The 15,870-nt window shown below is 38.2% G+C and overlaps 1 protein-coding gene across 7 annotated transcripts in view; it reads right to left on the minus strand.

The window, feature by feature from the left end:
- LOC103723392 (protein CHROMATIN REMODELING 5) overlaps positions 1-15,870 on the minus strand; it is a 47,663-nt gene that overhangs the window by 2,063 nt on the left and 29,730 nt on the right. For all 7 annotated transcript variants that reach the window (XR_005507405.1, XR_005507402.1, XR_005507403.1 and 4 more), the window contains 13 exons: positions 15,758-15,821; positions 14,305-14,517; positions 12,312-12,554; positions 12,005-12,115; positions 11,827-11,916; positions 11,524-11,706; positions 11,328-11,408; positions 10,426-10,668; positions 6,868-7,023; positions 6,572-6,749; positions 6,286-6,467; positions 1,819-2,169; positions 1,637-1,727 (listed from right to left, as the gene is read on the minus strand). Coding sequence is in view for 2 of the 7 variants with exons in the window: in XM_039117039.1 (XP_038972967.1) it covers positions 1,637-1,727; positions 1,819-2,169; positions 6,286-6,467; positions 6,572-6,749; positions 6,868-7,023; positions 10,426-10,668; positions 11,328-11,408; positions 11,524-11,706; positions 11,827-11,916; positions 12,005-12,115; positions 12,312-12,554; positions 14,305-14,517; positions 15,758-15,821 (2,186 nt within the window). In the remaining 5 variants the exon portion in view is untranslated. The remainder of the gene's footprint in view (positions 1-1,636; positions 1,728-1,818; positions 2,170-6,285; positions 6,468-6,571; positions 6,750-6,867; positions 7,024-10,425; positions 10,669-11,327; positions 11,409-11,523; positions 11,707-11,826; positions 11,917-12,004; positions 12,116-12,311; positions 12,555-14,304; positions 14,518-15,757; positions 15,822-15,870) is intronic.

The raw sequence follows: 15,870 nt of genomic DNA on the forward strand, positions 1-15,870 counted from the left end.
GTCATTTGAAGTGCAAATGTACATGGGATGCATAAAAGATAACAATCTCAGAATGTTATATAATGAAAATCTACTAAAGCAGGTAGCATATAAACCACTACTTATGGTAACAGCCAAAGATAAACTATAAAGGGCAGTCCAGTGCATAAGGCCCCTGCCGTTGCTGGGTTTGTAGAGGGTTACAGCCTTACCCCGCATGCATAGAAAACAGCCCCGATAACTAACTACACGAAAAATTATGCTGTCATTCTGGTTAAAGCATGAAGCAAGGAAGGTGAAATGATTTTCATATTATCCCAAGGGCTGTTTTGTTGCAAGGAAAATTAACTGGAAAACTTATTTTTATTTGAAAATCTACTTTTCCATTTGTTTGCTTCATCGGAAAATTAACAGATTTGGAAAGCTTATAACAAGTCTGCTGCCGAACTGTTCCTTTATCGTGGAAAAGCCTTATTTTTCTTTTCCTTTTTCTTGGAATTCCTTGCAATCAAACAAATCCTAAGGAAATATTAGCAATCCAATTTGCAGCAAGCAAAAATACTGTTCAACAATAAGCCTACCAAGACAGCCCAGCAGCTAGGGGTGGCAAAAGTTGACCCAACCCACCAAACCGCAAAAACCAACCCTAAATAAATAGGTTCGTGTTGGCGATTTTTAAATTTGGTTAGAAGTGAATCAACCCAAAATAAACCCGTCTATAAATGGGTGGTTTTGGGTTCAGCTCCTGAACATAGTGGGTCACCTAAGTCCAAATATAACAGAAAGATATCAGATTTTTGAAATGCAGCAAACACAGCAATTTATAGGGCAGGCCTTGGTGCAATAACAAGGTTGCTCCATTCTGACCTAGGTGCCATTGGTTCGAAATATAGAAAAAGCCTCTCCACACACATGCTAAGGCTGCCAAAGTCTAACACTCTCTAGATCCTGCAGTGGCAGGAGCCTCATTCACTCGGATGCACATTTTAGTAAAGATAGCACCATCACTTGCATGAAGGTACACTAGCCATGTTAGCAACTATGAAGGGATATTGGCCAACAGAACAAGTTCATTCTTGCGGTCTTCTCATATCTTATTATTGCATTTTTATTAGTTCATAGTTGATTAGCTTTTTATAGTGATATATCTTAAATTTCTAAACTTTTTAAGCTTATGATGATAACTTGCAAGTTAAAAACGATATTTTCTTTTTTGTAAAATTGTCATATTTGCATCCTATGTTTTGCATTACTTTTTATCTATATGTAATTGATGGATGAAAATTTAAATGAGTTGAAGGGGGGAGGGGGAGGGGGTGTGTTCTGGGTTCACCCATTGCCGCCCCTACCAGCATCCCAATGGAACTGTTTAACATGTTGATTCATCAATGTCACATTTAATTGCATCTCGAGAGGGATGTTCATCATAGGTAACTATATTTTTTTAAAGTAGGCATAATGCATGTCACATAAATATATATATATATATATATATATATATATATATATATTTCTGTTTTATATAAAAAACAAAAATGAAAAAGAAACCTATGCTGTGCAATTAATATCTCTAGAGACCATAGAAGGAACCAAAACTTGTATGCATTAAATGACATTGATATAACAACGGTGCAAGATTGAAAAGAAAAAAACTTACGTGATTGTTTATATGATACTTCATGCTGTTGAACAATTTTGTCAATCTTTCTTCCAATAAGTTGGAGGTATTTTCTAATTCTAGCAAGAACCTGAAGAAAGTACATAATGGAAACAATGAAAAATAACAGCAAGATATAATCCCTACTCCAAAACATGACTAAACAAAAAAATCGGGCCAACCTTTTCCTTTGGAAGATCTAAACTGGTAGTCTGCAACCTTTGTAGACGTTTCAATGTTTGCTCTTCCTCCTCCATGACATCTGCACACCATTCCATCCACTTTTCCTCCTTGAACTGCTGATACCTTTCTTGCTCAGACTCTGATATTTCACCTTCTTCTTTGACCCGAGGTTCTGCTTTCTGGTGTCTCTGAATATGATCTTTGTTTGATCTAGGGTTCACTTTAGGCAACTTTGAGTTTGCATCTCTTGATCGACTATTTGATGTTCTTGATATGTTATCTACTTCAGTCTTAGCAATTTTACGAGACCCCTTAACTTTAGATCCCTTTCCACTAACACTAGCAAACTCCTAGAAAGAGAGGACATATTAAGTGAAGCCATAACCCACACAAGAAATAAGCACACTCGAAACACATGCATACATTCTATGAAACATGCAAAAATACATATCGGTGCAATAGACACAAAGTTACTGTACAGCAGATTGGAATTTATTATAGTATGTACATGTAATACTAATTGAACACATTTTTTGACAGTCAGTTTAATATGTAGGCACGTGGACTTCCATCATGTTTTAACTTTTTATCGATCAAGAAGCGTGAATGGGTCTTCTAGACCACTCAGATTTAGGAAGAACAGTATCAAAGCAGATCAACAACCAAGAATGATAAGGTTGATGCCCAAGAAATGGGATTCAATATTTTTATTAGTGCAGCGATATGTACACCTTAAGTCATAATCTGTGCTGTCTGAAATTATGGGGCCATCACAAGCAGATATAGAATGACAATGCGAGAATCTAAAACTATGTGAACATAAAAAACTATTGGATCTAGATTAAGGACAACAAGTAATCAAGATCAAGTTCCTAGGTTGCAGGACTCAAGAAAGCTCAGAGTCAAACCAACTCAGAATAGTATCAGAATGTTACTTATTACTTTTGTCACTTGAGTATGAGTTTCACTCTACGAATGCTTATTTGCTCAGCATTCCTTTCTCAAAATTTCTAACTATGTTACCATTGGTTCACCTCCTACATCCTTGGACTACCCCTTTCTTACCATACCCCCTCAGATCTTCATCTATATATCTCCATACCATCTCAATCAATTCTCCACGACCTACAACTCCTCTAATGGAGTGACTTTTTACTTCACACTTCATCCGAGCATTCTCATTTCTACCATGTTCACTTGCAAGGTTAGACAAACCGACCGAACCGACGTACCGGTGAGGAACCGGTACCGAACCGGTTCTGAAGAGAAAAAAAAAAATACCAGTACCAGTTCGGAACCGAACCGGTTCTGAAGAAAAACAAAAAAAAACACACGGACGCATGCAGACGCACGCGTCCGCGTTATGCTGCAGAGTGACAGCGCGACATTAAAAGCGGCCACGCCGGGCAGCACGTAGGCTCGCTGCCCCGCACGGCGAGCCCGTGCGGGGAATCGCACCCGCGCGGTTCCCCGCGCATCGACCGCGATTCCCACCGCGTGGAACGCGCGCGGGCACAAGTCGGGGATGTGTTTCCCCACTCACGCCCACGTCCCCGTGCGCGCTCCCCGTGGCCTCTCTCTATTTTTTTTCTTTTCTTTTTCTTCCTCCTCTTCTTCCCGAGCTCCTCCTCTCTTCTTCCCTCTCTCCTCTCTTCTCCTCTCTTTCCCCCCTCTCCTACAAGCAAAGGAGCTCTTCTTCCCCGCGAGATGCTCAGGAGGAAGAAAGAGGCCCGGTAGCGCGACAGGTCTTCTTTCCCTCTCTCCTCTCTTTTCCTCTCTTCCCCCCTTTTTCCCTGCGAGTACCGCACCGATACAAGCCCGAACCAATGCGGTTCGATTGGTACTGGGCTTATACCGGTGCAAACTGCACCGGTACGGGCAAGGAACCGTTCGGTTCCGACCCCAAAAGAGTCGGAACCGCATTCCACCGCTGTATCGTACCGGTACTGTACAAGCTGAACCGGCAGACCTTGTTCACTTGTTTCCTAGACCTTCATTATTGTCCAACATTCTAAGCCATGCAATATTATAGGCCTTATTGGCATTACATAAAGTTTTCCATTATGTTGCCATTTTATGCATCAAATAACCAGCTCTAATTATATTGCATATGTCTCCAATGTTTTAGATCCCAAAAATATCAAAAATGATTACAGCATGTCTTGACCGTCAATCTAGACTCAACTCATTCTTTTACTATATTTGCTAAAACTGCAATCTGTATATTCTCTTTTAACACAATGCTTTACGAAACTCAGAATGAACCAATGGTATAAATTGCAGCACTAGCCAAAATATTTTGGCTTTCGCCAAGCCCGACCAAAACGAAATATTGACCTGACAATAACAGTCATTCTGGATTAATTAATTATGGGCTGGTTCCGGTAAATTCCAAGGTTCTAGAATATCTGCAACTAACTGAAACTGACCAATGGGGTCAAATTTGATGCATAACTTATTTTCACTAGATTTTCTGGATGAATTTTTCTTCCTTCTAAATAACTTTAATGATAAATATGGTTGGTAAAATTCATGTTCCCAGAACTGAACTCACACTTCTGTATTGTTCTTAAGAAGATTCATAAGCTTTCTGGTTTGGGGAATTCTATTTTTCAATGCTTTTCGACCATTTTATATCTTGTTCATACCTATAAAATTTATAAATCAGAGAATAACTTCAAAAGGCAAACTGGGACTGTCATTCTTTTCATGAAAATAGAATTAAAAAACATGGGTTTCTTGCACATTTTAACATGTATAAAAGCAAATATATTGTTGCATTTCATACCAAATTTGAGAAACAAATCAATGCACAAAATTGAAAAGCCATCTTTGCATGTTTACAGATGAAAAATATTGCAAATATTATGACCCCTTAAATTTGAGAAAGAGTACATAGAAATATACATGTATACACACAAGATTCTCACCTTTTAATATATCGTACTCAAACAATATCAAAATCACGTCCCACAAGAACTCTTGAAATTTTTTTAAAAAAACTCTCTCTCTCTTAATAAAAGTACTTTTATAACTCTTAAAAGAAAGAAAAGTGTTTCCTGAAAGCATTAGCTCTTTGGCGATATCATTTAAAAATTGCTTCACAAGAAGTCAAAAAAGTGCTTTTAGGAGAAGCTGGAAAAACTAACTTTTAGCTTCCTGTAAGATTGCTCCTTACAAAAATGGTAAGCCCATGCATAAAGGTAGTTCTACAATATGTGACTACCAAATGCCAAATATATCAAACACTTCTTTTTATTTGAAAAGTCAAATGAATTGATTTTTTGATAATAGCTTTTTGAAAAACCCTTACATGTGTCTAATTCAGACATTAAATAAAAGTCCACAAACATAGTAAATGAATGGACAAGTTCCCACCAAATTTTGACTAAGCCATTTCACATACTCCTCTCCAACTTTCAACCTACTTGGATATGTTCTAGGCCATGTACAAGCAATTATCAGCCATCCACAATAAGTGCTTTAAATCAAGAACGGCAAAACCAGTACCAGGCGCTATACCAGTTGCCCGGCAGGACGAGTCGGTACGGGCCCGCGTCGTGCCATGCCAAGCCCATATCGACACATCTTCTACAGCAGGGGAGAGGGAGAACGAAAGGAAAAGAGAGAGACAGAGAGAGGGAGGGAGAGGGAGAGGAGCGAAGAGAGAGGCCAGTCAAGGCCGACCGGCTGAAGCCAAGGAGCCTCCGAGAGGAGGCGAAGGCCGGAGAGACTCAGAGGCGGGGCTCCACCTCCGAGCCCTTGTTTCGAACGTTTCATTCGAAACAGAGGCACGAAGGAGGGCCCTTTTATTTTTGGATTTTTTAAGTTAGAAGTCTTCAAACCCATTGCCGACTTCACTTAATTTTTTTTTATTTAAAAAAATTAAGTCATCAATGTGTTTGACGTCTTCAACTTAAAAACCGCTATCGACAGATGAACCAGAGGTCTAATGGTTATTTCCAACTTACATTGAAGCCCAGATGAGGAAATCTGAGACTAAGCAAACAAATTACTTGTGATGGGTCTGTATATTCTCTGCAATTTATCAATTGTAACATTACTAGACAATAATTACAGGAACTTGAAACAAGATGGAAGACATTCAACAGTTCATCAACAAAAATGTAGTAAATTATGTCATAACAATTTATGTTGGTGAAGTTCCAGAATTATAGAAAGCCATCAAATCAATCCATTAGATAGGCCATACGATCATATAAGCAATTAAGTGTACAACACCTACAAGTAACATGCATGATATAACTGGAACATCATGATATGGAGAAAAAAGTTATGCAGAGACATTTCTACCGATGAAACTCATAATAGAACGAATCAAGCAAACAACTAGCACAATTATCCAAAGGTGAAGAAAAAATAAATGGAGAATATACTACACCGTTGCTTAAAATGAGGGTCATGTCCATATAAAAGATTATAGTCAAGTTAGAAGAATAGCATACCTTTGCTAGAAGAGCACTAGCACGATTATCTAAGTTAGGAGCACGGGGTAAAAAAGTTTCCCGTTCCCCAAGAGTTACGGGAGCAATTTTCCTTGTAAGACCCAACCTAGGGTCCAACCTTATCTTTTCCCAATTCCCATATCCATGATAGTGTATTCCAAGAAGCAACCTTGCATCATCAACTGATGAAATTTGGAACAGAAACATAACAGTTAATCAGTACAAGATGAATAACCATCAGGATTTTACTGGAATAACAAGCATATAATAGGGAGTCGAGATTTACCTGAATTCCAACCACAGCTTTTTGACCACTGTGGGCTTTTATGTTGTGTTATCAAACGAAATTGAGAAACTGGATCTTTGTATCGTCCAATGCGTTTTGCTAGAAGCTGAAGCTCTTCGACACGATCTAATACTTCATATGCCTTTACAGGTACACCAAAAAAATCCAAAAGAGTTCCCTACAGATATCGCCAGAAAAGCAAACTAAATAAACAGGCAATGCAACCAATTATTAATCTCATTTTCACATAGGAGAGAAAAATCATCATCACATCATTGACATATTATGAGACAAACCTTCACATCCATATTTCCTCTTCTAACTGCTTCTTGACAACCATCAATCAACAGCTCAAATAGCTCAATCTGGACCTCAGGAGGAGCTGTTTCAATTATACCACCAACCTCAGCCACGATTAAGTCAATTTGGCTTGAGTTTCCAAACCGCTTGACCTATAAGGAAGTTAAAAATGAAAAAAAAAACTTATATATATTAAAAAGAAAAAATCACAGTTAGATGCTGGGAGATGCCGAAGCAGATGAGGGAGCAGATGAATAGCTCAATTTACATCAACAACGGCCTTACATTCTAGCTTATTAGCCTCACAACTAAATCATGGAAAATAAACTAATAAAAAAGTTAATATTTTCTAAATATACAACAAAAGCTGAAGGGGAAAAATCACAGTTGAAAATATGCATTCAAAAGAGTAGAAAAGTGATTGGAGAGGATTGTGAACCAAATAAAATCTGAGATATGCAAGACGATAACCATACTGTACTTTGCAGAAACTTACCTAGGTGATGGACATAACCAGATCAAAGAGTAATAACAATTGGGGGAAATAACCAGGGATAAAAGAATGACATAGAATCAAGAGATAATATTTAGTATGATAAGGTACATGAAGCATCCACGAGACTCATGGTTGTCCAAACATTGACACTGACAGAAAGCATCCCCTAATGTTAAGAAATTAGGGACGTATAGCAACACAGTCAAACTCTTCGTGAGACAACAGACAAAAGCCTTTTGGCATTAAGCCAGAGCTTCACGACTTCCACTAGTAATGAAAGAAATAGTTATATTTGGGACAACCGTAGAAAAGAATATATAATATGGAGACATTATCGCCACATCTAGACTCAATATCTGCATCAGAATTCCATAAGGATTTAAATTTACATGATTAAACATTGTCATGAAGCTAATAATGACTAACAATAGCTTCTTGCAAGATAGTACCTAATATCTAACACCGATAACTGTAGCAATCTTAACAAATTAACATTGTCAGCAATACTTGCAAGTTGCAACCAAGGTTCGCTCTAGTTGCATCCAACCTAACCATAACCCAAGTCCAGCCACCCACCACACCTATGCAGATAAAGACGGATAATGCTAAGTGGGCAGTCTATTCGACCCATATACAATCTGGCCCAATATATAGTCGTGCATAGAGCATGTGGCGTGGCCAGAGGACCACATCCATACATGTCTGCCACTGGAAACACCACTTCCCACCAAGGTTTGCTGTACCGATACCGAACCCTGTACCGGTGTCGCACTAGTATAGGCATACCGAGTGTCGATACGGTACGGTATGCGGTACGCCAGACATACCGACATTGGCGTACCAATACCGGAATCCATCGATACGGGTACAATACGCTCAGTACCGACCGGTACAGCGAACCTTGTTCCCACTCTATCATACCTTCCTTTTAATCCTTTCTTCTATTTCAATCCACTGCCATTCAGAACACTGAACTAGTTAGTAATCATTAGTATGGTTTCAAACCCCCGTGGGACATCCCATGGGATGCCGAGACAGGGTACTATCCAAAGTATTGTGACAGGACCGTCACGCCATCGTTCCACTATCACAATTGGTGTGTTATGGGATATCCCCAATCCCAAATGTTAAGAGGGGGCAAGACGATGGCATATCCTGTTCCACGGGGAAACCGGGATGGCCCTATCCTATGGAAATTTAAAACATTGATCATTGCTGATGTGAATTCAGAAAAAATAGTGATTTCCTTGTCAAACATTATATAGAAATAAACCATGTAAACAAATTCACACTGTCAACCAAAACTGAATGGAAACAAACTATATTGCCTAGATATTGGTTATCGGTGATTTATGATGCTGGTGTTGAACACTGGAACAAGGTGTTCAGTTATCCAAAACCACATCAATAAAATTCCATAATACAGACATCTACAAGCTTTTTGTCCCCCCTGCACAAATATCATCCAAAGTTTGACTTGCCACACATTTGCCTCATTAAAAGTACAAATTGCAAGCATGCATCTAAAATATCTGGCATGAATTGCTTATAGTGATGCCTTGCAAAGTTCACCAGCCATATCTGTATGTTAGAATTCAATTACTAAGAGCTAAAGCATTGAACTTACCATTTCACTTATACCTCATCAAAAAATCTCCAATGTCATGTTGTGCCACAGAGGTATGCAAATTCCTAGGTCAATGGAGGGACAGTTTTGCACTTTCTCAACTTAGGTTAGACTTTATCCTTGCTGAAGTTTTGTTTAGCGAGCAGCAATAAACAGAACATGATGGTAGGGATATCTAGTATATGCACAACAGATAAAAAAGGCATATATTTAAATTTAGAAACTTTGGGGGGACAAGTATGCAATAAGCCTGAGGATTCAAGACTTAGTCCTGGCTTCCATCTTGGTCTAGTCCCAAGTCAGTACAGTACCAGGACACTTTCATCCCGACATTCAAGATGGGTTGGCATCCCAACAAACAGCTTTGTTTTTATTGTCTATTATTTAATTTTTGTTGTCAAAGAAATTAAGATCATTTTAGACTCTTAAATAGGATTTTTGAGCCTCCTAAATGGGCAAGTTGATCCCCACCGTGCAACATACCAGAATTTCATGCCAAACAAGAAAATATTGGCATGATTTTCCCCTTTTTTTCTAAAACTTTAGCCAAATAAATGGCAAAAAGGGAGAAGGTGACGACCTCAACAGATGCACAATAATCCTATCACATCCTCTCATTTCTCTCCTCTCCATTCCTCTCTCCCTTTTCCTCTCTAAGCTCTCTTCCGTGACTGAACACACGAGAAAAGAAAACCAACAACAGCTCTCTTTTCTGCAAGGGACTTGGCAGTCCCAGCTGGTACCGGGTGACCCGGCTAGCGAACCAGCCAGTCCAAACTATACCAATCAAGACAGCCAGGATGACCCACTTCTTGAGCAAACAGGCATCCTGTGGGCATCCCAAATACAGTTTTCTCTGTGGAATGATATGGCACTAACAGAACAAACAGGTATTGTCAGGCCAAGAATCCTTGAGCAAACCTCATATTGGTGTGTGGGCATTTTTCTGAGTGAAAGAGGGGAGTCGCAAGAGAGAGAGAGGAGAGGGATGGAGTGGAAGACAATGGCAACGAAGAAAAGATGGGAGTTTAAATGAGTCGAAGAAAAGTGCAGATGACCAAGGACCAATGTCAGGAGTCAGGACACTAAAGGGCCACCGAGCAGATGGGATGATCGAGTAGAGCTCAAGAGATGAGGGACACTGGGAAGCAGGGAAGTAGGGGTGCAATGGAAGATGATGGAACTGGGAAGAAAGAATGATGAATAGATGCGAAAAACTCAATAATGTATATGTCAAGAGACATGAACTAACAATATGGACACTGTCAGATGAAATTGCAATGTACGTTGTCACATATAGAACATACATATCAAAAACTCACTGCATATATTCATAATGGCATTATTTGAAATGATCTAACAAGTTCTAATCTGAGTACAATAGATTTTCAGAAAAAAAATTAAAGATTCTAAAAGAAAGTGATACTTTACCGCTCGGACAAAATGTGAAGCATCTTTCTTCGATAAATTTCCATAGGACCACTCCCTTGCTAGAGCTGTTGCTCCCTCAATCATTGGCAATGAATAGACTGAAGCATCCGCAGCTCTGGTTGAACGCTTCTGAGCTTTTTCTCGAGGCTCAAGGGCTCTCTTTTTCCGTTTTGTACTTTTCTCAGCTTGGTTATTTTCAGCATAGCTCCTCGTATTTCTTGCAGCACGTGGTGCTAATGCTTCCTACAACATGCACGACATAAAAATGATACAAATAAATTCAATTCCTCCTGGAGCACGGAAAACAGCAGAAATAGTTCAACAACAATCACCCATGATCAGTTTACAAACTAATTTATTCAAGGTAAACCAAGGTTTCACATCCTACCAGGACAGGGGGCGTCCCAGCTATCCCATCCCATTCCAGTGAGAAAATGGGACCTGGATAGGGTCGGAACTCCGAAACCCATATGCAGGGAGAGAAGAAAGAGGAAAGGAAAGAAAGATGAAGAAAAGGAAAAAGTAGAAGGAATGACAAAGAAAGATGAAAGAACGGAAAGGAGAAGAAAAAGAAAGGAAGGAAAGAAGGAAGAAAGGAGAAAGAAAGAAGAAGAAAAAGGAAAAAAAGAAAGGAAGGGATAAGAAAAGAAAGAAAAAAAAAAGAAAAAAAGAAGAGAAAAAAAAAGAAAAGAAAGGAAAGAAGGACAGAAGTAGGGGAGAGAGATGGACGATATCTATTGAGATGCATGACCGAGACTGCTGTTGGGATGGGATGGGACGGGACAGCTGGATATCCTGTTCCATGGAAAAACCAGGACGCCTCCGTCCTATAGGATTTAAAATTTTGCAGTAAACAACTACTACTAGATACACGATATATCAGTTAAGGCACAAGTTCATACATCAGCTTGTTCCACAGCTTCTGGTTGTATCAACCGACTCCAAAATGTTGCATCATCTTCAGCACTGCAGAAATTGGCAACCTGTAATGCAACAGAAAAGGCGAAAATAGAATATAAGCAAATAACAGTGTCATGTCTAACAATAGGCTTGAAAAAAAAGCTTTAAAAGCTCTAAATTTTCATATTAACTTCTTGCCTTGAAAGCACTTAGCAATTCATTTCCTGGCTCCCCATCAGTGCCCTTAGATTCAACTTTCTCAGCTCTCTCAAGAATTTCATCAATATCCAAACTTTCAAGTCGTCTTTTGCTCTCTTCCTCATTTTTGTCTTCCTTAAACAATTCCTCTGCTCCAAACCTCAATATTGCAGAAAGTTCATTCTACAACAAGCAGAGTGCATGGACAAAAATTTTGTTTAGTTCCCAATTAACATGTGTGTATGTGTGCGTATCTAAAGATCTGTCAAACTGTTTAAGTGCACAGACATTATTGTGATTCACCTTGTCAAACATAGAACTGCCTTTCTTCGTCTCTTTCTTCTCAAGTCTTCCCTCTGCATTTAGCTTCTGAATAACCAGGTGATCTAAAACCTGAAATGAAAAGAATAAATTAAGAAGCTCATATACAAACTTCATTTTGTGCAAACTTACTACTGAAAAAAAAAGAAAACAATATTACCATCTTTTTCTTAGCACGCTCCAAGATATCCTCCTCCACACTTTTGCTAGTAACAAATCGGTAGATGTTGACAACTTCTTGTTGTCCTATCCTATGCGCTCTACTCATTGCCTATAAACAATAAACTAAAGATCAACTGAAAAGGCTACATTGTGTCAATATGCTGCATGCATATCTCAAGAACATCATCAAACTAGTAGTTAATTGGCTGGCTAAAAATCTGCCTATGTGAAATTCCTAAAAAAGTTAATAACAGGGGAAAAAAAGTATCAAACTAGACAAATAGTCACGCTGCCAAACTTCAAACCTGCAAATCATTTTGAGGATTCCAGTCTGAGTCGAATATTATAACAGTATCTGCAGTAGCAAGGTTAATGCCCAGCCCACCAGCACGTGTTGAAAGAAGGAAACAGAAATCATCACTTCCAGGTGCATTAAAATGCTCCATGGCCTGCTGGCGCAGATCAGCCCTTGTACTACCATCAAGCCTCTGAAATTGGAATCCTCTAAGCGATAAATACTCTGCAAGTATGTCCAACATCCTAACCATCTGCATGCCAAGCAAGACAAATAACATAATTACATACATTTTTTTTAACTCTTCAAAAATAGAAATAAACCTACTATACATCAAATACATTAAAGTTGTCTACAAGAAAATTCTATCAGGCTAAATTCTGGTCATATGCCTATGCTAGGCAAGCCGTCTCCAAAATTAACAAAGAGCATACTCACAGGAATATTATCCAATTTGTTTTTTCTATAATGTTCATGACAACAAAAGGTCAGTGCTATGACATAACATTCTGATAACTTTGTAAGTTTGTTCTTCATATTGCTGTAATGTAGCAAAAAGTACTATAGTCAATAGAAATCAGAGCAGAAAATGAACTTGATGGTATTTAGTTTGATCTTTCCATTTTCATATCAAAATCACAAACATTCTGACAAGTATTACATCAAAGAGGTGCATCCCATAACTATCCTAGTTTCTTTTAGCTTTATCTCCAACACACTGCAATATAAGCTTACTGGTTGTTACCTTCTAAATAAACTTGATGATATGTATAGATCAAGGAAAGCTAAACCGACCCGAACCGGCCGGTCCGGTCGGACAGGATCGGTTCGGCAGTAGAAAACGGTTTTGGCCCCTAGGGGGTCGAAATCTGATTGGCTCTAGCTTGGAACCAGCCGGAACCGGCCAGGATCGGACGGAACTAAACAGAATCGGAGGAACCGAACGGTTCCGTCGATTCGACTCGGTTCAAACCGGTACCGACCAGTATCGGATGCTAACCGGTACAAGTCTCAGTATCAGTTCGGCCAACCTTGGTATAGATCAAAGCAATGACAAGGTTATGAAATGTGCAATGCAAAATCATCCATATTTTCCCATTTCCAAAAGAACAACTCATCTAGAAGGAAACAAGAGGAAAGTATTGCATAGAACCTACAAAGTGCTCTAACTACCTTAGAAGGTTGTGTCAATATTCTTTCTCCAAACTCCAAACATGCCACCATTTAGGTGCATCTCTCTCTCTCTCTCTCTCTCTCTCTCGCTCTCGCTCTCGCTCTCGCCCCGTATAAGTCCAAACTTGCTATCACTAAAAGGATGAAGAGCAAACTACACAACTTCGACTCTCTTTCCTCAAGGCTCTCAAAATCAACAATAAGTAGCACATTTTACTCAAAAAGAAGAAAAAAAAAGCAGCACATGCAAATTTCAGGTACATTTTTGAAGCATCCATAGAATGCCAGAACTCGCATCATAGTTACTGATGAAATTATATATGGCCGTTTATTTTATTGCCAAAGATTTTATAACGGGCAATCTTTACAATTATGCAAAAATTTGTGCAATATCCAATTCCCTTGGACAATACACAACTACCAGGGCATCACCGATAGAGTGTCCAAACAATAATGAACTTGGACTTTCTAAGTACGTATCATCAGATGTATAGAAAGATAAAATAGTAATGAAAGAAAATACAGGTGCAAATATTGCAAAATTATTTGTAACTAGTGAGTGCCATCAGGATCCAAGAAGCCCTGTAGTGGCTAGAACATGCTTTGGATTCCTTCAGTAGATAATAATTGTAAAATCAGCATTCAGCAACAAATGTTGCAGAAAAGACTCAACACAAGTTAATATGTAAGGCAAATTTGTTTCCAGACAAATTAGAACAAAAAAGAAGCATAAAAATTCACTGTCCTTAGCAGATTTACAAAACAAGTTGCATAAAATACAACATTTTGGTATGGAGCTCTTGAATGCATAGTACAGGCAACAAACCAACCTGAGAGAAAATTAAAACACGGTGATTTGTCTCCCGCAGCCTAATAAGTAGTTTGTCAAGGATTACTAGCTTCCCACTGCTCAAAACAATGCGCTCAACTTTATTACTATCTCTAGTGCTGTTATCTCCACCATATCCATGATCCGCACTTTCAAACAAGAAAGGATGATTGCAGCATTTCTTCAACTCAACAACAATATTCAAGAGTGAAACCTGCATGATTTTAAAAAACAGAAGTACCAAATCAACATTTTAGCTATTACAACATTAAATACAAGCTCCAACTTACAGTTACACATGACAGATATATACAGAATAATATCTTGCCATACTACAGACAGATTTGGTATGTTAAAAAAAGTAGAAATATTCTATTCATTTATATGCACCCCTTATTTTTTTTGCTCTATTAACTACAAAGTTTTCCATGGCTATAAGAGCCAAACACATGCCTGCACCCAATAAAGAAACTTCTAGATTTTTTTTTTTGGAGGTTCTTATAATTTTTAAATCTTGATTTTAAGGCAAAGGATACTTGAATTCTGATAAATAATAATAAAAGTATCTGATTCCCTCCTATATGTTTAGTGATTAACCCACCAGTTCAGTTATAACAAGTTCAAGAAACATAAAACATGCTCACGAAATGTTAGGACCCAGTCATACAACAGACAAGGCCTTAACAGGCGATCCAACCATCCTGTTGATAAAATATACTGTAAACTGTAAGCTTTTCCTCAACTAGTGAGGGATCTCTTAGATTATATATGATTTATCTCAGGACAATTATCTGTAAAAGGATCTTAGCACTCAATATAGACCAAAGAAAACATGAAGTACACCTATTACATTACCATAATAATTGATTTGGGATTTGAAATTATTTAAGAATTTAAGCATATGACAGATGGAAAAGTGAACAAACAGAACTTACGAGAAGGTTAAAAAAAAATACTCCATGGCATTCACAAAAAAATCATGACTTGTTAGAGCACCAGAAATTCATAGAAATGTGGCATTTTCATTGGTAAAAACTTAGAAAAAGAATTTGATAGAAAGATTTTAGAATATTTGAAGAACTTTCTAATAGGAAGATGATTTTGTTTCAATGCATATGACATATTAAAATTAATAATAGCATTGCATCCCAAAGTTCGCTATCTCAATATCGGACCCCATACCGGTGCCGCACTAGCACAGTGTCTATATGGTACAATACGAAAATTTTTTAGCATATCGAATGTTGGTACGCCATCCGTACCAGATACCGGAACCGAACCACAGTCATACTAGCATCTTATCAGTACACAAGCAAAATATGTTTATCAATTGTCAAAAAATATCAATCTTGCATCTAAGTTCAAGAAAATACTCGATCATATAAGACAACAAAAGTCTGGCTTCAGCACTCCAAAATAAAGTAAACATCATCTTGGGATATGAAAGTACATACTTGATTCCCACGAACACCTTTATTCAAATTGTGGAAATTACGCTCCAAAATCCACTTGTAATACCTAGAAAAATGTGAACACAAACATAAGTTTACACACCTAGAGATGAAAA

The sequence above is a fragment of the Phoenix dactylifera genome, unplaced genomic scaffold (assembly GCF_009389715.1).
Source record: "Phoenix dactylifera cultivar Barhee BC4 unplaced genomic scaffold, palm_55x_up_171113_PBpolish2nd_filt_p 000164F, whole genome shotgun sequence".
NCBI classification, from domain to species: domain Eukaryota; kingdom Viridiplantae; phylum Streptophyta; class Magnoliopsida; order Arecales; family Arecaceae; genus Phoenix; species Phoenix dactylifera.